Consider the following 21,963-nt stretch of genomic DNA (forward strand, 5'->3'; position numbering starts at 1 on the left):
AAAGAATCCCTAATTACAGAGTCGACACGGACTGAATCATCATCGGGGAAAAAGTTCGAGGTCCACACCCGCGTCGAGACTGTTACGAGCAGCATTTCCACGATAAAACTCGATGACCCCTGCCAAACAAGTACAACCGATAACTATGGAGACGGCGACGCCGCAAAAGTCGACCATGTCAATGAAATTGGCCTTGAAAACGTTCACCAAAAGGGGCTATTGTTTGACCACTTCCCAGTCTTCCACGAAATTGACAAGCCACTTACGTCGGTACAAATGGAGAAAGGAGTCATCTACGTTCTCGAGCATGAAACTAAAAAGGGGATGTTCAAGATGGGATGTACGAGAGAAACCACGAAAGAGACGCCCAAACATGCCGGCGACTGTTACGCATTTCCCTCAAACCCAATCCACGTAACCAGCGGGGGCCCCTTTTTTGCGGCATCCAAGGCCGAGAAGCTTGCTCAGACTGTGCTCAAGTATCACAACATCGCCTTCAAGGAATGTACGCAATGCGGAGGGGCTCATATGGACTGGTTCGACGCCCCCAGGGAAATGGTTCTGGCAACCGTTAAGGCCATGGAAAACTTCATTCTTCTCCCGGCTTATGAGTTGCGAGACGACAAGGTTTGGGGGCTCTCTTTTGCTGCGCGCGAGGCGATCAAAAATATGTGGGAGTCGTCATTACCTCAACCCAAGAGTACAACAGATGCGGACAGTATCCCCATTGGAGAAACTGATGCGAATCTTTTGACGCAATGGACGAAGGAAGGGGGTTCTCATTTCACGGAGACCATTGATCCGATAAGCTCACAGAGCTCGAACGAGAGTATTGAGGCAAACACTCTTGCAGATACGATAGAAACCGGTGACTCCGGTCAAGGTGTAAAGGGGGAAAAGGGGGCAAATGGTGCAAAGCCATCGAAAAGGCGCAGTGGCTGGAAAGGAGTTTTCTCACGAGAAAACACACCAGAATTGGATAGTGACAGTAAGACGGAGAAGTCAAGACAAGAAGACAAACGGGGTACCAGGGTAGGTGATGTTTTGAAGGTTGTCGCAAATCTTTTGCCCAGCATGCGTTCTGATAATATGAAGAGTCGAGAAAGTGATGTTACTAGTGAGGAGACTCCAAAAAAGAGTCGCTGGAAACCGGTGATCTAAGCTTCGGACTCGAAGGTGGACTACCATAGGATTTGCATCATGGGACCAGTCAACGAGCAGGGCCACATGGCCACATTTCTTTAGAGATTTTGATCATTATGGTATATAACACGATTCTTGCGAAGACAATTCAAAACCCACTGCTCTTATACTTCGGGCCCATAGTATTGGGGGCGTCAAATTTCTCAGAACTGTTGAAGGCTACATTGGGCACTCATTTCTAGCTTCTATCCTGACGACATTCAATCGGGATCGAGCCCAAGCAATACCAATCCATGACTGCTTTACTATGCACAAAACGCTCCCTAAAATGGGCTTCTATCGCTTTGTCTTGTGAATATACTCAGAGCACTAGTCGATCAGCAAAAACTGCACGTTTATTGTACAGAATAATCTAGATAAAGACCCCAGTTTGTGCACTAACCAGTTTATACTGAAAATAGACAGTGTATTCTTAATTGAACATGGTTTAAAGATACTTGAATTACTCTGCTCATTCTGCACCTTGAAATACATGACTATATGGCTGCGAGGGACTCCATCATATCTGGAGGAAATAGTTGCTAAGACAGCGAGGGAAGATTGTGGAGATTTGCAATATTTAAACATGGAACTAGGAAATTTTATATATTGATGCGGGGTCCCACGTGAGTTTATCTAAGGTCACGGTCTGGGCAATTAGTAAAGAAACTTCATTAGAGGGGGGTTCCTAGAAATCCGCTTTGTTTTGCTGATGGTAAAGTATAGTGTGCAACTAGCAGAACTTAGCCCAAAATTGCAGGTTTAAGCTTTCGCTAACGGCCACTGTAGAGAGACAAACATGCTTCACTCATATCTTGTGAATACAAAAAAGTAATCAAAGAGAGCGTATGGGTTTAGCCGAGACCTCATCTCCGGCTCAGCGGCATACGTAGTCGGCAATCACGTCCCTTGCGCCAAAACACGCATACGATTTGAACGCCGCTTTGGCATCGAAGTAATGTTACTTATCGAAAAAAGAAAAAAAAAACAAGGGCAGATATTAGAGTCTTGTTAGCATGAACCTTTAGCACCAAAGGTGAGCCTCGCGGCGGGATGATCGACCCCTTCCTGCCTCCTCTACCACTCTGATGGGTTGCCAGCAAGCCCTCGGGATCGGTTTCTACGGGCCGCCGAAGCGGCTGAAAGCATCGGCCTCTTTGGGCCCATGCGAACATACTTAAACTCGAAGCTAGGCAACTGTGGCACGTAAGGAGGCCCTGTGAAGACTAGCGCGTGTTTCTAGAAACTGTCTGCCGCGTACTCCTGCATGCGCTCTGAGCGAGAGGAAACGTTTCGCCCATCATACTGGATTAAAATCTCCGCCTCATTTTTGGCACTGCCTCCCCTCCTCGCAGAGGACGTGCCGCCGCCTGGCGTGTGTAGCCCTGGTCGCCAAGGCCAAAAATAAGCCTTGTTTCCCTTCAGTTGGTGAGGGTCATGCACATTTGTCAGTAGGCCTAATGCCTGAGTCGTGGCTCATGAGAGGGATTCGTCGTTCTCATGCCCATATTTTGACAATGTGAAAAGCTTAATCCCTCCCACCTGTTTCGTGTTCTGGCCAGCAATTGGGCCTTCATCCCAACTTGCCACTGGCAAAATAGGCATGTCATGGACGACAAAGAGCCCGAGCGAAGTATTCACCCGAGCGTCCCGCCGGCGCCCGACGAGTACTTCCCGAACGTACTGGAAACTTTCGTCGTCGGTCTCGCACCTCGCAACTCGCAACGGACGGAGAAACAAGATTGCCGACGGTGACACTGCCGCCGAAATGGTGGCAGTGACTCTCACCAGGCGGCCTGGCCGAAGCTTGTGGCCCAACCTCACTGGCTGTGCATGATAGCGGCGAACGTATTCTGCTAGACCCAAAGACTAAAATGAGGGGATCACGATGAATCGGTTCTTAGCAGACAGAGGTTCCATACTCGCATACGGAAAGTACTTAAAGCGAACGAGATTCCCTCATGTCTCTTTCCCATCTTCATAATCAGCATCAATACAATACACAAACTCCATCTACCTCATATCGAGCTAATCAACTACACTTTTAATATTCCAAACCGAGTTCCCCAACTCGTCAACATACAAAATGGTCTCTCCCAAGGCTTTCTTTCTCGCTACCCTCATCTCAACCGTCATTGCCACCCCTATCATGGGTCGCAATCTACCCGAAGTTGACGCCGTCAGCGTCCCTTCTATCGAAACTCGCGGCAACGGATATAGCGGAAGCAGCCGAGACTGTGACACCTCTCAGGCTCAGAGCCAGAAGAACAGACTTGATGACGAGATCCGCAACAGACAGCGAATGAAGGATAATCTCGATGACCAGATTCAGAGACGCCAGCAAATAAAAGATCAGCTCGACGAAGAGATTCGCAGGAAGCAGAACGGATATAACAACTAAGCTCTTGACCAGCATGGAATTATTTAGTGTGGAGTTGAGAGAGCGGATTGCTTGACTTTATTTGAGACGGGGGAAGTAAGGAAAACTTGGAATGCGGGGGACAAATGTTTACTAAACAGATTGGGGGTCTAAAATTATTACTTAAAAATAAATTGTTAAATCATAAGCCTAGAGCAAACACCTTTCTTTTTGAAACTCCATACCTGCTCCACTTACTCGGCTTCCGAATTATTTGTTCATTCAAAGAAAGTAAAGAGGGCTGGAGATCTGGTCCACGAGTGACCCTGTAGTCAACACCGCTGATTTTGTTCACGCAGGAAGCTAATATGTTCGTCGACGTTAGATTGCCAAACGGGGGGGAGGCATTGTTGTTTGCTTTTGAATATATTACAGCCTCCCAATGAAACACAAAAAATATCGAGTTTGTGTTGAAGGGATATTCTGCATGGTTTTATGTCACTCTTGCAAACTTCCCGTTAAAATGAATGCCTTGATAGGTGGTATAGAATATGACATCACAAGATTGATGACCAGACACCGCCTTGCTTGAAATATTATTTTCTGTGAACTGTAGTTGTTACTTTTGGTAATCAAATACACTTTATAGGTGTACGAATGCAGAGATTTGAGGACTTTATGTGCTGATGGTGTGGTTATTTGGTTATTTTCGCCCACCGTCCACATCCCACAGGCTGGATTAAGGAGGCGAGAAAGGTAAGTGAAGCTAGTTTCACTTTCTATTGGGCAGAAAAGCTAACAGAGAGTTTGTCCTTCAGATCAATCGCCGTTGAATATATAAATGTTACCTTCATACTGAATTGGTTTACCCAAGCACATTTCTGTCTCTAGTCTTCTCATTTCATTTTCCTCCTCCATTCACATCCTGAAATATTACTTCCCACAAAGACCTTGATGACTTCAGCTGGACTGCTAAGACGGGTCCCCAAGGCGGCCCTTACAATGCCCAACCTCGCATCGAGCTTGACCCCTAGAAGAGCTCGGCTATGGAAGACGCTAACTGCATCCTCGTGCAATAAATAGCCTTGAGTAATGATTGAACGTCCTGAATTTCGACAAAATTAGAATTTTGGCCTCAACTGACTTATTGCAGCACGTCCGCGTCTCAATCCTGGCATGGAAGGTTGATGGGCCGGGAAACGGTTCGGGATCTGACTTCAGGTGATGTAATTATACTACTGTAGGGCACACAGTCAAAGCGACCGGTAGCGGCGTCAGCTTCATGAACGACACGGGGCAGCAGACTGATAGTTATGATATCCCCCTGATGATGTTTTTCGTCTTTTTGTTTTATTTTATTTTTATATACTTTCATTCTTTTCATCGGCCATAGAGCATCAATGATGAGACACAAATATAACAATGAACTATCCTCCCGCAATCTACTCTTTCTTACTGGCAGCGCCCTCCTGCTTCATCCCGTCACATCCAAATGCGGCCCCCGCTGCCTCCTCAAATTTGCCATAACCCTGTGTTGATGCGTCGCGCTGCTGACCGGCAGCCTTCAATGTTGACGCGGCATGCGCCTTGTCCTGTTCGCCCGACGATTTCCAGGCGTGCGAGCCGGTTACGTCGCCAATAGCAGCCTACATTTGCGTACGTTAGTCAACCAAGCCAAAAGAAGACGAAAAAAAGTTTTGCTATATTCCTGTCCAGAAGGACAGTCAACAGGTTGATGAACATTACCTCAACGGAGCCCTTGGCGTACTTGGCGTGGCCGGCGATGAGGCCGGGCTGGTTGTTGGTGTTGGTGTTTTGGGAGGACATGGTGTATGATTTGGTTTGTGTTTGTCTAATGGTTCGTCTATTGAATTGTGTATGATTTTGGTATTGTGATTCATCCCTGGTTGACTTGATGTCGGGCATTTAAAGGCCAGGGGATTCTGCGAGTAAAGTACAAAGGAGGTCACGGCTCAATGACGTCAATCTATCGACGTCATTATTTTGCGGCTGCATCACATGATCCCTCCACGAAAACGTAAGACGACTGAAATCAAAGACATTCACAGTAGGAAAAAGCCAGCGACTATTACACGGTGGCTTGTCCATCGCCAATCTGTCGATGGAAGTACATCGAGCCAAGTTCTCCCAGTGGAGCTATCTCCCCATTTCAAGTATCACATTGCAAATGATGGGATGAAGTAACTCAAAATTATTGACATTTCGTCGTATATGGGGGGTATCGATACATTTTGGTTCAGTGTCAATCGACTACTGATATTTGCATTATCCAAATCCGCTTGCCTCTCCTTTTCTCCTAGACCTTCTCGGTGTGAGACGTTTGGTCGACGTTATCCTTCTTGTTCTCGGCAGCCGCGACACGGTCCTCGAAGCGCACGCCGGCGCTCTTGCTGCGCCAGGCGGGGATGTTTGCTTCAAAGAGTTGGTCAATCTCCTCCAGGGTCTTGCCGGAGGTTTCGGGGTATGTGAAGAAGATGTGCACGGTCATGACGGCGCAGAAGGTGCCGAAGATCATGTAAGTCTTCCATTGAATGTTGGTGAAGGCAGGCGGGACGAAGAAGGCCAGGGCGAGGTTGAAAGCCCAGTTGGAGGCGGCAGCGAAGCCGACACCGGTGGCACGATACTTGAGAGGGAAGACCTCGGAGGCATAGATCCAGCCAATAGGCGCCCAGGTAAGTCTACGATGTGTTAGCTGGTAAGTTCACCCGGGATATGGGATGGTACAAGGCGTGGAAGTACTCACCCATAGACACCGACGAAGATGTAGCAGAGGGCGATGACGGCCTGGGCAGGAGCGCCCTCGATGGCCCACTTGAGGTTCTCGTCGCCGTCGACGCTGTCAACAGGGTAGCCGTAGGTGGCCATGACGGCACCCGAGGTAAAGTGGATGATGCAGCAGATAATGGCACCGCCGATGAGGAGAGGACGACGGCCGAGGCGGTCGATAATGGGCAGGATGGCGCCAGTCGTGACCAGGAATATGACATATTGGATGATGGAAGAGGTCAAGGCGACATTACCAGTCTGTCGAAAAACGGGTCAGCTTTGGTCGCCATAGTTTTCCAAGTAGGGGATAGAAGGGTTCAAGACTTACCATGCCCGCCATGTTGAAGATGTAGACAAGATAGTAAAGCATGACGTTTCCACCAAGAAGCTGCTGCCAGACTTGGACACTGCATCCGGCCAGAGTACGCTTCCAGACCTTGGGGCCAAAGAGGCCCAGGACGCTGACGTTCTTAGACTCGGCGGCGATACGGGCGGCTTCCCTGACCTCGTCCAGCTCCGCGAGAACGACTGGGGAGTCGTAGTCACCGCCAGCGTGCAGGTGAGCCAGAACCTCGTGGCACTCCTCCCAACGATCCTTCTGCGCCAACCAGCGAGGAGACTCGGGGAAGAAGAAGAGGGCAACGCCGAGAATGAGACCGGGGATACCCTGAATGCCCCAAGCAATGCGGAAGGCCTTGGGGTCTTTGGGGATGGTCACGACGCAGCCGTAGGAGATGAGGTACATGATCAGGATACCCCATTCGATGGACCACTGCTGGATGCCAACGATGCGGCCGCGAATACGGGAGGGGGCGAGCTCGGCGAGGTAGACGCAGCACTGGGAACTGGTGATACCAATGGCCAGACCGCTGACGACACGGCCGACGATGAGGTGGGCGACGTTCTGGGAGGAGCACTGGAGGACGGCGCCGAGGATCCAGATGACGGAGGCGAGCTTGAGGGCGCCACGGCGGCCCCACCAATCGGCAAGGAAACCAGCGACGAGGGCGCCAACAAGGGAGCCGCCGGACATGGAGGCAGTGATACCACCCTGCAGGGTAGAGCTCGGGTGGCCGAAGTACTCCTTGTAGGAGTCGGCACCGATCCATGCACTCATGGAGCTGATGTCGAAGCCGAAGAGCATGCCGCCAATGGTGCCAAAGGCGGCGAGTGCTGAAGATCACCGATCAGCATCCGTAAACATGTGAATGGGGTCCTGAGGGGGAAAGGAGAGGGCAGGCCAAGGCTGGGGTGCATACCATAGATGTTGTATATGCGATACATGATGGGCAAGAGTCGTGCCTCTCCAAGAGCTGGTTTAGGGGTTGAGTGGAGAAACTCGACGAGGGCGAAAAAGGGGGCTACGGTTTATTTCGAGGAATGGATGGCACGCTGCGATGCTGCAGTGAAGCTGAGATCGGATCCACGAGGAGGGGAGGTGTCAAAGGTGTGAAGGGGGACGGCGGACGATTATATAGATGAAGAAAGACGCTCCCCAACGCAATGACGGCAAACCCAGAAACATCACCGAGGCGCGCCTGTGAAGGAATCGAATAATAAGGGGAGCCATATTTCATTTTTGTTTCGTTGCCCCCTCCACCCCCGTCCGCCGAGTCTCCGAGTTTCTCATGCAAATGGCGGCGTGCGGTTGAGCGGGTGGTGGAGCAAGCCTTTCAGGATTCTTGGCGATAGGCGTGGCCCGTCGCGCCCCGTCGCGGGCGGGTTGAAGCCATTTCGGATTCTAACAGAGCCAAAGACGTCCTAAAACCATCGTGTCATGTTAAGCGCACGTATGAGAGGGCACGCAAGGAGACAGTTCTGGGGCGATCGACGTCATGTCCAGGTGAGGACCAAGGACATCCGTCCGGGGCAATTAGCATGTGGAGGCGTGTTAGTGTCGTCCCAGGCAGGGATGACATGATTGGAGTTGGAGTGTGAGGGGGAGTTACGGGGAAAGGAATTCACGGGGACAACCGCCGAGGGAGAGGCAGCGGTCCGTGAGGGGAACCTAGAAAATTGGGGGAGGGCAAATTTGGGGAAAATTGGGGGGTCTCTGTTGTGTGGACGCTACACCCGTACCAGTCATGTCTCCCTCGAAAAGAATCGGGGTGGTGAGGTTTTCCCTGCCATGACGCTGAACATTTCCTTGGCTCTTGTCTGGTTGTCAAGCAAGGCAAAGGGACCAAACAAACATGGCAGAAAGCTCGGTCAGAACAGGCCATAAGTCAAGGGCCAAGGGCGATGACGGTATGTGAGAAGTGGAACCTGACACTCTTCGCTGTTCGCCGTTGGTGCGTCGGGGGCAGATACCTGGGATCGGCTCCTCTTGTTCCTTGAACGGGAATGGCGCCCTCTCTGGGCCTCCGGGGCCCGCATCTGAACATGTGTATCCGCTTACGGGCCCCCGGGCAAGAGAAGCCCGGGGCTCGTGTGGAAGAGGGTGGGGAGGCGAGGACGCAGGAACCGGGATATCGCTCCACAGGATACTGTTGGACCGGCTGCTTTCATGCCATTTGACCAATTCTTACACAGCACGGATGCCTTTTTTCTCGTGTACCGTGTTGCTGCTGCACCCCAGCGTCATCCTCATTGGGCTACTCATTTAACGTCGCCGGCTCTTCGCTTTGCTCCGGTCTATTCCGCTTGGTAAGATCTCACGTAGCAACGGGCACGGAGCTACGAAATACATACGGACAGCGAACAATAGGCAACGACGGGGGGTAATGGTGGCACGGTCTCACTCAACGCTGGCTGGGCAGTCAAGTCAGACCAAGAACGAAATCCGGACAAGCGTCGGTGGCTCATCGAGTCCTTCCTCCCTTGCAATTAAACGCGGTTGCATATTAGCCGCAGTCTGCCTTGTCTGAGCATAAACTCTAGGACATAGTCGCAATACTATCGAGTGATCAGTTAAGCGTCGTTGAAGTGAAAACATTGGAGCCGTCGATGGTGCGTGTCCCCGATGAGATGGACCCCCTTGGCTCATGCCCCTCAAAAACCCAACACCTTCTCATCGCCCTGGCGAGAGGCACGACGTGCAGAGGGTCTAGAGCAGAAAACCCTACCAGTAGTGTGCCACAACGTATTAAGTTCGGCACTTGGAGTCGCCCCAGGATTTGCCTTCTTCACTTGTTACTTGTTTAGTCCAGTCCTACTCCCTCCAGCCCCAAAGCGTGGGGCGAACACTGGGAATCAGGCAGCCCATAAAAAAGACTTTCAACCTCAAACGCCGTCAGTCCAGCGTTTTTGCGCTCCAATCGTGTCCGTCGAAATGTCGTCGGCCGCTAAGAGTCGAGACTCGAGGGGCAGACATCCGGTGGGGAGGAGGCCTTTCGGTTCCGGCATCCCCCGTCCGTCCAACGGCTTCGGCCCCCCACTACCGACCAACGTTGCATCCTGCTTCGGTTGTATCGGCGCTACGGCGGCACACGCAATGCAGGGAAAAGACGCCTCATCCGACATTTGTGCCAATTAAGAAAGTAGTGCCCTCCCTGCGGATATACCCTGTACCGCTAGCCAAGCGTGAGGCTCGGCATGGTGGGGGTGCGAGTGTGTTATTTGTAGGCTGCTGCCAGCTCCTGGCCAGCACATTTGCACGAGTATGCAAAAAACCAATATTGTACTTATTTACTACGAAAACCGGAGGGAGCTTGATGACTGAGAGTTAATTGCATGTCGGATGTAGTGCATTCACTTTGTTTCTTCCCTTGTAAACTATTTTCGTTCTTTTCTTGCTGCACAAGCCTCTTTCTTTTTCTCCCATTTTCCTCTTTGTTCTTCTAGCCGCTAGGCTAGTGTCCGTTTCTGTCCTTTGGCCCCAAGTAAGGACTTGTTAGTATTACAAGGAGAACTTAATCATCATCGCAACTCCTACTTGTGTTGAAACACGTGTGGAAAATATGGACCAACAATGTTGATAAAATGAACCGTGCCCGTAATGCAGTTGGTGCTGACGACGATGTGAGGGGCACGGAACGGAGTTTTCAGCCTTGGCAAAAGTCCGTTCGAAAGCACCGACACTACTTAGCTGACCAACTCACCTTAGCCCGCGTGCACAAAAAAAAAGGCCGACCGGCAGATTAAGTATCTATGATGCTCCTGGTAATGAGACGGCGTTCGGGTGGTGGGTGAGATGGTATTCCGCAAAAGTCCGCTCCCAAGCCTCAGCGTGACCACCACTGACGGCCGAGGCCATCGAAACTGGTGACGAACGACAGGGCTCCAGCTTGTCCATGGCAGCCGTAACAAGCGGCATTGAAATGGACCGAAACACTCATTAATGAAAATACCGACCCGACCCTCCTGTGATTGGTTTCTGTTGTGCGCAGCATAAAGTCCAATGCAGTCGGACTTGCAACAAAAAGTCCGGTGAACTTCAACATGCCGTAAATGTCGGCAGAACTGAAGGGACTGATAAAGCAGCTTGCCTTCCCGACTTATTTTGGGATCTGGCAATTCACATCTAGACCTCACTCACGGATGCAACCATGACGAACGCAGTAGAAGACATTCGAAAGGTATTGCTATTCTCAAGATGTCTATGGTAGTGGAACAAGTTTTGACTCACATTGATGTAGGTGATCATTGTTGGAGGCGGCCCGGCCGGAGTATTGGCGGCCCTTCAACTTCAGAAGAGCAATGGAATAACACCCGTGGTGTACGAAATACGCCACAAACCGACCACTCTTGGTGGAGCTATTGGAATCCCGTCAAACGGCCTTCGCTTACTGCATCGCCTTGGGCTCTACGAAGAAATAGCAGCAAAGGGCGCGCTCACACCACGCCTTGTCTTGCACGCCCTCAAAGGCTGTGTCATGGGGGAAATGGATCTGGCGTCCTGGAGCAAGCAACAAACCGGGTTCGGATATCTACGAATTCAGCGGACCGACATTATGGATGTGCTTCTGGGTGCTGCCAAAAAGGCGGACATTCAGATCCACTACAGCAAAGCCCTCCAGAGCATCGAGGAGAAGGACGATAAGATCACGGTGCGGTTTGGTGACGGGACGGAGGACACGGCCGACTTTCTTCTCGGCTGCGATGGAATCCACTCCACCGTGCGACAGCTTTACGTGGACCCGGATTGCACGCCAGTCTACTCCGGCTTTTCAAACATGTTTTCCCTCGTCTCGACTGGGAGTCTCTCCCCTGCTGCTTCGTCGGTCAAGACCCTGAGCGCGACTCTCACCTCGGATGGACTCTTCGCGCTAACCCCCACCACCCCTGCCTGCGACCTACTCTATTGGTTCTTCTCGCGTGAGGTCCCCCTCCCAACCACTGGAAACGTCCGCGACGGATGGCAGGAGCAAGGCAAGAAAGAAGCCGACACTTACAAGTCCACCTTGCTTGGTCTCATTGGGAACGAGAAGTCAGCATGGACAGATACGGTGCGTGATGTAATAGAGAAGACCAAGGCCATCCAATTCTACCCGATTTACAAGATGCCGGGAGGACGGCCGTGGTCCAAGGGCCGCTGCCTGATCATCGGCGACGCCGCTCACGCGATGCCGCCCCACGCCAGCCAAGGGGTCTCGATGGCGCTCGAGGACGTCTTCCTATTTTCCAAGTTGCTGAAGAGCAGCTTTCCTCGCATCGAAGACGCACTGATGGCATACGAGAGGAAGCGGAAGTTCCGGACAGAGCAGATGCTCGATGTAGCGGAACGCAATGGGTCGGTGCGTAAGCAGACCGCACCATGGCGCCTCCGAGCAAACGAGTTAGCAATCTCGGGAGGTTTGTGGGTCTATAAAAAAGCAGGCTTGGACAAGTTCGGCTTGGGGCAGAAACCCCTGGCATATGACGTCGAGGAGGAGGAGTTCTGACCATTTTGTTGTACAGCCAACAAGATCACTTTAGCGGCTTTGATCGTAACATTCTCAATAGGAACCAGTGACTGAATTTTGAGATTTTGACCGAGGGTGTCAATCAATTTTCTGCATCGTCCAAAGCTTACCGCCAAGTCAGTTTAAACCCCCGGTCTCACAGGCTGGTTAAAATAGACAGTGGGAAACCCAAGCTGAGGCTTTGTCCTAAGGTGCGCTATTTAATCGCAATTTACGAACATCTACAGAGCATGAGCTTCATTTCATTTCTACTAATGTGTAGAAAAAGGAAATGTTTTCCCTGGGAGACAAAAGAGTAGCAATACAGTGAATTTTTTCATCAACGCATTTTCGGCGCATTCTCGTCTAAGGATACTTGCTTTAATACGTTCACAGTCGAAGCACACAAGGTTGTGAATATAATCCAATTAATGTATACAGCATAACTGAATTGTTTTTCCTTAATGTTATTTCGAAACAACTTGAGCTGGTAATGTCTCGATTCATATGGCTGTGGTAGTCGTCCAGAATGTGTTGAAATCCATACCCAGTGGTAGTCTCGACCTTTGGAGCCAGCATGAAAAAGTAGCTTTCCAGACCCAAAAGCTATGTTATAATATTCCGATAAGATCTTAAGCCCAACTTTAATTTATGCCGAGCTAAATTTATGCCGAGCTATTCCGAGTCTTCAATATTATGTAAAGCGATTACGAGAAAGAACCCTTCGCCAGCATATAATATCCGCCTCCGTCGGACTTCTAGATTAATCCTTAAAGCCCGGTCTGGTACTTGCCCAGCACACTTCACCAATAAGATAAATAAAGCAATTCCCACAGTACATCTTGACACAACTATGAACAGTCGTGTTTCGCCCTTATCACCATCGTCTGTTCTAGAGCAATGATGGATAGGTGATCACTTACAAAAGCCGCAATAACCAAATGCTTTAGAAGTTACTCTAGCATCGCGAAAAGTGAGGCGGTCAAGTACATGAAGTCGTACAATTCTATTGGTCCAGAATGCGCGACTACCTACGTATCTCGAAATTCTATGTCTGATTGTTTATGTAAAGTCATGTTCATCTCCTATTTGGGCGTCAGCTCCGATTCAGCACAAAAGCGGTTGACTGGCTGGACCGCCAGTCGCGCACGCCGTTTCTATCACTGTGCCGCTGAGTTGCCGGGTGAGTCATGCCGTGGACCCGCTTATTCCGGGACATTTCCACACTCAGAATAGTAAGCATTGTGCCGGCGCTAGGGACCGCCAGGAGCATTTTTCGGATTCAATTCTGTTCTTAGGTCTCGTCCCTTTCTTGTTAATCTTAAGTCTACCTACCACAATTGTGTATCAGTTCTTTCGGTCAACAAGGGTAAAGAAAAAACCTATTGCCCTTCAAGTAGCTATGGCATCTTCGACGCCATACATTCTAATCCGCCCCGCGACGGAGGCGGACACGGAAGCCATCGCCAAAGTCCACTACGCGGCTCTAGCCAAATTTCACGACTTTTACGCCGCATTCTTTGAGCGCCACCCCAGGGAAATACTGCCAATTTCAACACGGAATGCGTTGCGGGATTCAAGTAACCGATTTCTCGTTGCAGTCTCTTCCGAAACTGATGCCGTTTTGGGGTTCATAAAGTACATCATTGTCAATTCAACAGAATCACCTACCACCACACCAATTATCCAATCGTCAGACGCTACTGAAGTTCAGCCTAATGCACCCTCCGTTTTTGCCATCAAATCTCACATGAAAGAGTTGTGGGAGTCTTTCAGTCATCCCAGGGAGGATGAGATGGACGAATGTTATGAAAAAGCGGTGAACGGGCGAAAACACAACTGTAAGAAACCTGGCATTGGCATGGATCAGCAACTGGCCTATTTACCAAACGTGTGTGTCGAGTTGCCACTAACAGAAGCTTCAGATGTGAAGAACATCATGGTGGACCCTGAACATCAGAGGAAGGGTATTGGGGCGAAGCTTTTGCAAACAGTGATCGACATTAGTAACGCAGAGAATATGCCGACATTTCTCGTTGCTTCGGCCGAGGGTCACGGCTTATACAAGAAGCTAGGGTTCGAAGACCTGGGAACTTGGATCATTGATAATGATCACTGGTCCAAGGAAATTGTTCGGCACGAGAAGCAGCTTGGCATTGCGGGCAACGAAAGACTGATTGATCAATATGATGGAACGCAAGAAGTCGAGCGATACATGATGAGATGGGTAGAAGAACAATGATTTCCGCGAATATCCACTGGATAGATCACAACCTCGGACCGGAGGAACATATATATATCTTGTTAGATTTGCGTCTTCCTAGGAAGCTTGGTATTCTTCCCAATAAATATACGTATGATCCAGCATTGGGGAAGTCGCTCAAAGAGCATCTCTTTCGTTACTGTACATAACTGGAAACCGAAAAGAGAGCTTAGGGTAACGCACCCATGTAGAACAGAATTATTCAGTTACTTTTCTAGAAGCCGTGCAAAAGACCACGTGCAAGAGCAAGTAAATCATATAGTTTGGGGCCCAAGCAGAGGACGTCATTCAATGATGCATGTCGGCATAACGAACGCAACGAGCATTTGCGTATGTGAATCCGGCAGCACTGCAAATTGTTCACGGCGAAGGTTGGACCGCATTTAATAAACCTTATTCTTTGGATACACCTGTCAAATGCACAGTTTTGTCCATTTGGATCGCGCAGTAACGTCCCGCAGGCGGCAGCCTGCACGATACGGATCAGCCTGCAGCCGGTATTCTAGAACTTTCACACACGATGACACCAAGACTTTCTAACTGCGGGTTGCATTCGAATAGTTACGAACAATTAGATTGTTTTCTCGGGCCGAGCCGTGCATTTTGACGAACTTTTGCAGGGATCTATCGGGGATGAAAACTAAATAAATATAGCGCTACACGTGAGTGACTCAGGGGCATCATGACTTCCAAGCCTAGCCTCGACTTCTAATAGGTCAATGTATTGTTCCTCTGACGCAAGGCAGAGAAGGCTCATGCGGCTCTTATACCTACATATTTCACTAGGTTTAGTGTTGGGTCGAGCGTGCATGACTTGAATCAACAACGTTCTTCCCCTCGGTCAATGCTCTGAAACGGGCGGCACGGGCAGTGACTCCGCCGGCTGTGAGTTCATGTGAACGAGCAAATTGCAACGGGCGGTTTGCTGTCAAAGTGGCTCGGTCTTCATTCAAGTTCAAAGCCGGAATATGACTAAATTGCTAACCTGATAAGGTCTTGAACGGCGCCAAGTCAACCCATCAAGAGGTTTTTAGATCACATGAATGACACACACCAATAACACCAATGTGTCAACCAAAAGTTTGCACCGCAAAGATTCCACCTTTGGATTCGGACTTTCTAATAGGGTTTTGGGTTTAAACTTGCTGCTTCTGTCAAGCTCTCCCCATGATCGCGGAATTATGTTTCCCGGGCAGAAGCAAAAGTTCACGCTCTGGCTGGGAGTTCAGAACCGGTCCCCAATTTTTGGGTTCAAAAGCTGGCTTTAAAGAAGGCTCGGGCACCTCGGCGCTCACAGCACTCCCGAAATTTTGCCGAACCGGAAAGCTGTTTACTATGATTTCGGTTGTTGGGCATGCTCTCATTACTTGGACCCAGCTACGACGTAGACCGCTAGCCGACTCTGTACCGAACTTCGAAGAGAAGATGTACAGCAAAGGCTGGCCAACAGAAGCTTGTGTTAATATTAGACTACACTGCAAAATAGCTTAGAGTGCATGGGGTTGTGCATGGAAAACTTCTAGTGCGGCTCAAGCATGACGGCACCCGTGCTATGCATCGGCCAGTGGGTCGCTCGCCGGATAGAGCTTGCACAGATCTGTGCGTCGCCCTCGTGTTCACCGCTCGAGTCTTACAAAAAGTTCGGATCAGAAAAGCTTTTCTCGTTATGCGGCCGCGGATGGTGGCTATGGAAGGAAGCCGGCTAGTCATATGACGAGTTCATTAGACTGGACGAACGGCGTCGCCTTTGGGATGTCCGCTTCCGCGGCGCCTATAAACAAGGCCCCAGCGTCGTTTCTTCCCGAAAGGTGATAGAATGAGACGCATTGATCCAATGATGATCTCTGAGTTCCGTAAGGCTTTCCCAAATCAGAAGGTGCGTCGCGGAGAAGCCGGGGCCAGAGGTTCGAGAGCAGTGATGCCGTCGTGTTCGCAAGATGACATGAACCGTTACATGACCCCTTGGAGTCTCCAGAGCTCGGCGTGTTCGCCCAGATTGAGTTATTGTGTCGTCCCGGAGCCCGAAAAGCTTTGAGAGGCATTTTTGAGACGACACTCACAACGTCAATTTATGTCTGCCGATTGGTTTGACGTGTTTGGACACCTGGTAATACTAAACTTGGAATAATTTTGTATAAGATGTCGGTGAGATTCCAGCACCAAGCCGGTTTTCTTTTTCTTATCATCCAACACATCTCACTACCACACTTTCCTCCTATAATTACATTTAATATCTAACCTCCACTGCTGGGGAACTTCAATATGAAGTTTCTAAATACTTTTCTTGCCTTATCGGCCCTGGCGGTCGGCATCGAGGCCCTTCCGCTCTCCGTAGCCAATGACGATAATGGATCAGTCCAGTAAGTAGATTTCCCTGCCAATGCAGTTAATAAATACACTAACAACATTGCTAGCGACATGTCTCTGCACGATACCAGCCTTGCTGCTCGTCAGACCCAACCACCTGCGCCTCCCCCAGCATTGACTCCCGACCCAATTCCTGATGCCGATATGGAAGAATTCGAAGAATTCGAAGAAGAAGAAGACGTTACCAACCCTGGCGAGGTGAATGCTGAAGGCAAGAAGAAAAAGAAGAAGAAGAAGAAGAAGGGAAAGAAGAAGGGGAAGAAAGAGCAAGAGAAGCCCGATGCCGTTGCCCCGATTCCCAAGCCGATCGGTGGGGCAGTCCCGGCTGGCGCACCTGCCGCAGGTCCCGCCCCAGGGGCTGTTCCGGCTCCGGGGGCTGTTCCTGCTCCGGGAGCCGTTCCTGCCGCAGCTTCGCCGCCACCTGCTCCTGCGGCACCACGATCAATTGGTGTGGCCTTCAAGGCTTAATCCCAGCAGTTTCCTTTTGCATAGAGTTTGGGTTTATCGGAGTATGGAGAATCGGAGCTGGACTGATGGAGACCATGAATCATCGATAGTTGCTGGCTTCAACTTTGGTGTTTCAAGGAAGAATACGGATGGTTGGGTTTATAGATGCCCTTTTTACACACTGTTTGACACAGTGACCGTGTTTAAATATTGTATAAATAGTTGAATTTTGCTCTTCAAATATGGAATTGGAATCTCCAATGGAACCTCCCAGGATTGAGAAAACATTTTCTCGTGTCTGACATTACGGCATATAATCATGATTAATCTCGAAATTTTGACAACATTGCCGTCCGTGATTCATAATCAACACGGCAAAGTCGCAAGTTGGATCCGATTAGATGGCTCTTCAAGCACGCTAAGCGGGAAAAAGTATACGCACTAACTATGGAGCTCGATTCATTGCAGACTCACCTTAATAGTATCCAATGCAAGACCGCCAGTAGATACCAACGCAACAAAACTATCATAACTGCGACGGACAGTAGCAGCTTCGAGCACCAAAAATGCTGGTGACATTTTTCACCAACTGAGGCCTCGTTTTTTAACCAGCATAGAGGGCCAGAGGCCGGACGGGTGAAATATCCTTGTGGATAGGACTGGCAAGGTAGCATTGATCTAGGTTGCTCAGAAGAAAGGAAGGAGGTGGGCAGCATAATTTCCACTAAGATTTTATATGGCTGAATACTACTAATGCTCTAAGTGTTTAATGCTAATGGTCTTGCCACACCTACTCACGTTCCGCTATACGATCTTAATTCTGAATAAAACATATCTTGCCTTTTATCCTCATCGTGATTCTGTGTTGCTACCTTACCGCCGCTTTCCTTGTCGCATAGTTTTCAAAGTGTTAATATTTGTCTCATAGTTGGTCGAGTTGGATTAAATGATCATGAGTCGCGCTGCATTGCACTTAGCGCTATTTCAATAGACCACGATTAAACCATAACGTTGTAAAACCCTGGCCATGGAAAGAATGTTGACAACTGCTACGCAACAGGTCAGGCCTTTCATTTCGGCAGATATGCTTTTGTGCACATACTTAAAAAAGAAAAGAAAATGAAAAAGAAAACCTAGGACAGTGGTTGATGTATGCGCAACTACGACACCTGATGGCACAGATTTTCAATAACCTTTTGGCTTCGATGATAAAGTTTCTCTCATTTCTCACTTCCCAGTAATGAGGAGTAGTTAGTGAGTAATGTGAGAATTTGGGCATCGTAAATTGTTCTTCATTATTGACGCTCTTGAGGTACCTGATCAGAAGGATCCTTTCACGAAGGGCGTTTCGCTAGCACTTATCTATGCAACTTGTTTTCTTTTTTTCTTTTATATTTTTGTGATGCAATTCACCGTCATTAAGAACGCGAAGCACCGCCGGTAAAGTAAGAGGTCAAGTTGACAGAAATACTGGCAGGTCATCATAATATATGATGATGGAATATTGAAAATACTTTCGTCGTTGCCATTTGCTGTATGCGGAAGTTGAACCAGGCCTTAGATCATCTCAATGCGCACCCTATCCCGGCTAAACTCTCAACCGCCTTGCGGTGTATGTTGTATTAATAATGCGGCGAAGCCGTAATGCTATTGATGTTATGTGCCATTCCGAAGGAGACACCCAAAGCCCAGAACTTCAACCATGACTCGAGAGATGATAGAAACGGACTTTGATGCAACAGTACGCAAATACAAACCGGCGTGGGGTAACCTGCTTAAACGTTTCCACGGTAGGCTCGCTTCGTCTGATGCCTCGGCTGTAGCCACTTTCACTTCAAAGCTGACTAAGACCAGGTACCCCAACTGTCTCCCTATTATGATTTCCGAATGAGTTCCCGCTACCAGAAATAGGGCCGGCTGTGTTGATCTCGGTGTTGGGCCCCTGGATGGCTTCCATCGTGTGCAGAAGCTTAAACGTATCCACCATGCGCAGCATATATGAGATACAACCCGCCTTATTTTGGAGATCATGTGGGGCTCTCCCGAGCTGCGGGCCGTCCTTGTTTACCTTGGCCCTAGTGCCTCCTGACTGATGCAACGTCCTCCGTGATTTACACACTGAATTCCAAGTCAAGTCAAATTTGCTTCGATTCATTTCTCACAGTACAACAGGGATTACGCGTACAGATATACAAAACAATACAAGGTAGTCCCGAATTTTCCTTCCTCAACGCCTATTTAATCCGTCTCTTGGAGTCGTAGGTCCCCAATCACTCCTCAGAACATTCTCCCTCCATTCCTTTTCCTTTTACATCATGAGAGTCTCACAAATTGGTGCCGCCACGCTGGCAGCATCTATCCCTCTGGCGACAGCACTTGCTCCCGGGCTCGAAATTGCCCTTACATTGGACCGGGCAACACAGGGTATCAGCATTTCCTCTGATGGACGCAAATTCTTAACGCAGCGATATTCCACGACGGATGCGCCTCAAGCTGTCGAACTTCTCAGCAATGGCACAACCATTCTCTACCCCGATGCGACATGGAACTCTTGGACCTCCAACTCGACCTTGGATCCTAAAAAGGCTTTTGTCAGCATCGACGGTGCTCGTATCGGACCCGACGGGAGATTCTGGATTGTCGACGGAGGTACCACCGATACTGACCGCAAGCTGGTCAATGGATCCAGCAAACTTGTGGGGGTCAACCTCGAAACAAACCTCGTTGACAAGGTTTACTACCTGGATAACCTCACGGACACCGGCAGCGTCATCGACGACGTTCGATTCAACGGCAACTACGCCTACCTAAGTGACACCGCGGGTGCACTCGTGATTATGGACCTCACGGATGGTAGTGGCACGCGAGTTCTCGTGGGCCATAGCTCAGCGCTGGCATGGTTTCCCATGGCCTACAACGGCAGTATGGTTCCAGGATACGGAGGAGGAAGCAGCACTCTTTCTGTGGGCCTTGACCAGATTGAGGTGTCGCCTGATGGTGTCTATCTTTACTACCAACCCTGCAACGGCGGCATGTACCGCATTAAAACTGAGTATGTCAACGGCGCCTTGACAAACAGTTCTCTTGCGGAGAGTCTTGGCAACTATGCTGAGCCTTTTGCCCTTACTCCTAGCACTGGAGGGTCGACGATTGACGGAGATGGCAACATTTACATTAGCGATACCAACCTTCTCGCCATCTGGAAAATCACGCCGGACGGATACTCATCGATTCTTGTTCAAGATGATGCATTGGTCTGGACTGACCTCATGTGGGTTGATGCGGATAAGAATCTTTGGCTTCCTGCCTCTCAGATGCGCCCCGGGGCGAATGGTTTGATGGCTGATGGTCCCCATAACATCTTCACTTACCCAATCGACGCTGGCCCATCCCCGATTGACCATGCTTAAGATAATCTAGACATCTTAAAGTCTAACCCAAGATTTTTTTATCACTCATAGATATACAAAGCACCTTGTAATAGATACTTACATGGATTATAAACAGGCACTGCAACCCCAAAACCACAGGCCCGTGACGCATAATATTTATACATCTTCTAGATCAATTTGTGTATTATTACTGGAATGAGTGATTGGTGAAGCTTGAAGCCCCTGTGGATGACGAAGGAAAAGAAGAATGGTTGCTACAATCAGGGGTAAAATCGGCCCTGCTGCCTACATGCCCTAGGCTGTGTATGTTGAATCCCGCCCCAGTACACTAATTAAGGTGATGGTAAACTCCAACTCAAAGATAATCTCTAGTGTTTTACCAATTTTCTAGTATCTCCCACATGGTTTATTCCAATGAGTTCCCTGCATTCAATGTTAATTATGTAACCCAGTGGTTGATCAAATTGCTTGACATTCTTACCCTCCCTGAGAATGCTTTTGCAAAAGTGCATCTTTGTCAGCAGCTTCTTTGGCTGCTATCTTCTTTGCCATGAATATGGCTTGCTGAGAGGCGTATAGTCTTCTCGACCCTTTGTCGCCTGTTTTCTTAAACTCTTCTTCGGTTTTGACATGTTTCAAGTCACTTGTCAACTCTGTGTCGAAATGAATATTTTTGAGGTTGATGTAGAAGTGGTCAAATGCAGAAATTACCTAAATATGGATGTTTAGTTAAACATTCAAAAGTCCTTATGAATAGAGTTGAGTTGTAAATGTCAAACTTACGTTATTGCCCACGTCAGTGTTTAGTTGTATAGCCATGCGGCTACACCAAGCTGGAAGAGACTCTTCTGCCCTAGCATACCCGCTGCCATGGTCCGTCAAGACATAATACGCATTGGCGATTTGTGGCGGATAACTAGGGAGCGACTTGCCAAGGCTTTTGTGAGCCTTCTCAATGAGATCAAAAGCTTTAGCACGGCGCTCAGGGTTGTTGGACGTTTCTTTAAAGTTGTATTGGAATTCGTCTTTTTGGAGTTGATCTGTCAAGGTTTTGACCAGGCCGTCCGGGTTTTTGACTCCAGGGAACAGTACCTTCAATGATATGTTGCCGCTGGAAGTTGTTCCTGCAGAATTCATTTCAGGGATAAGATGAAAGTAAGATGGAAATGGCTGCTGTTGAAGACTGAGATGACGGTATGGTGTAGATTGCGATGATTTCAGACCAACAGATATCACCTCCGGTTTGATATTTATGGTCCGCTCCATCACCCTTGAGTACGAGAATGGATTAATAGTACACCAGGGAAGGGTAAGCTTACTTCTTCATGGGACTGATCTATGCAA

At 49.1% G+C, this 21,963-nt stretch overlaps 7 protein-coding genes across 7 annotated transcripts; 5 read left to right on the top strand and 2 right to left on the bottom strand.

Annotated features, from left to right (window-relative positions):
• Nucleotides 1–3,268: 3,268 nt before the first annotated feature.
• Nucleotides 3,269–3,583, top strand: EsH8_III_000165 (uncharacterized protein; the record flags this gene model as incomplete). Its single annotated transcript, XM_083261890.1, has 1 exon — nt 3,269–3,583. The coding sequence occupies one exon, from the start codon at nt 3,269–3,271 to the stop codon at nt 3,581–3,583; it is 315 nt and encodes a 104-aa protein (XP_083122377.1).
• Nucleotides 3,584–4,983: 1,400 nt separating this feature from the next.
• EsH8_III_000166 (uncharacterized protein) lies at nt 4,984–5,368 on the bottom strand (the record flags this gene model as incomplete). The annotated part of the gene is made up of 2 exons (XM_083261891.1): nt 4,984–5,187; nt 5,288–5,368. 2 exons carry the CDS (start codon nt 5,366–5,368, stop codon nt 4,984–4,986), a joined length of 285 nt encoding a protein of 94 aa, XP_083122378.1.
• Nucleotides 5,369–5,858: 490 nt separating this feature from the next.
• EsH8_III_000167 (general substrate transporter) lies at nt 5,859–7,612 on the bottom strand (the record flags this gene model as incomplete). Its single annotated transcript, XM_083261892.1, has 4 exons — nt 5,859–6,240; nt 6,306–6,586; nt 6,657–7,501; nt 7,588–7,612. 4 exons carry the CDS (start codon nt 7,610–7,612, stop codon nt 5,859–5,861), a joined length of 1,533 nt encoding a protein of 510 aa, XP_083122379.1.
• Nucleotides 7,613–10,815: 3,203 nt separating this feature from the next.
• Nucleotides 10,816–12,150, top strand: EsH8_III_000168 (FAD-dependent oxidoreductase; the record flags this gene model as incomplete). Its single annotated transcript, XM_083261893.1, has 2 exons — nt 10,816–10,845; nt 10,906–12,150. The coding sequence occupies 2 exons, from the start codon at nt 10,816–10,818 to the stop codon at nt 12,148–12,150; spliced, it is 1,275 nt and encodes a 424-aa protein (XP_083122380.1).
• A 1,402-nt stretch (nt 12,151–13,552) lies between these two features.
• EsH8_III_000169 (acyl-CoA N-acyltransferase) lies at nt 13,553–14,392 on the top strand (the record flags this gene model as incomplete). Its single annotated transcript, XM_083261894.1, has 2 exons — nt 13,553–13,991; nt 14,076–14,392. The coding sequence occupies 2 exons, from the start codon at nt 13,553–13,555 to the stop codon at nt 14,390–14,392; spliced, it is 756 nt and encodes a 251-aa protein (XP_083122381.1).
• Nucleotides 14,393–16,675: 2,283 nt separating this feature from the next.
• Nucleotides 16,676–17,248, top strand: EsH8_III_000170 (uncharacterized protein; the record flags this gene model as incomplete). The annotated part of the gene is made up of 2 exons (XM_083261895.1): nt 16,676–16,773; nt 16,828–17,248. 2 exons carry the CDS (start codon nt 16,676–16,678, stop codon nt 17,246–17,248), a joined length of 519 nt encoding a protein of 172 aa, XP_083122382.1.
• Nucleotides 17,249–19,542: 2,294 nt separating this feature from the next.
• EsH8_III_000171 (uncharacterized protein) lies at nt 19,543–20,637 on the top strand (the record flags this gene model as incomplete). The annotated part of the gene is made up of 1 exon (XM_083261896.1): nt 19,543–20,637. The coding sequence occupies one exon, from the start codon at nt 19,543–19,545 to the stop codon at nt 20,635–20,637; it is 1,095 nt and encodes a 364-aa protein (XP_083122383.1).
• Nucleotides 20,638–21,963: the final 1,326 nt, after the last annotated feature.

The sequence above is a fragment of the Colletotrichum jinshuiense genome, chromosome 3, assembly GCF_051148585.1.
Source record: "Colletotrichum jinshuiense chromosome 3, complete sequence".
Lineage (NCBI taxonomy): Eukaryota > Fungi > Ascomycota > Sordariomycetes > Glomerellales > Glomerellaceae > Colletotrichum > Colletotrichum jinshuiense.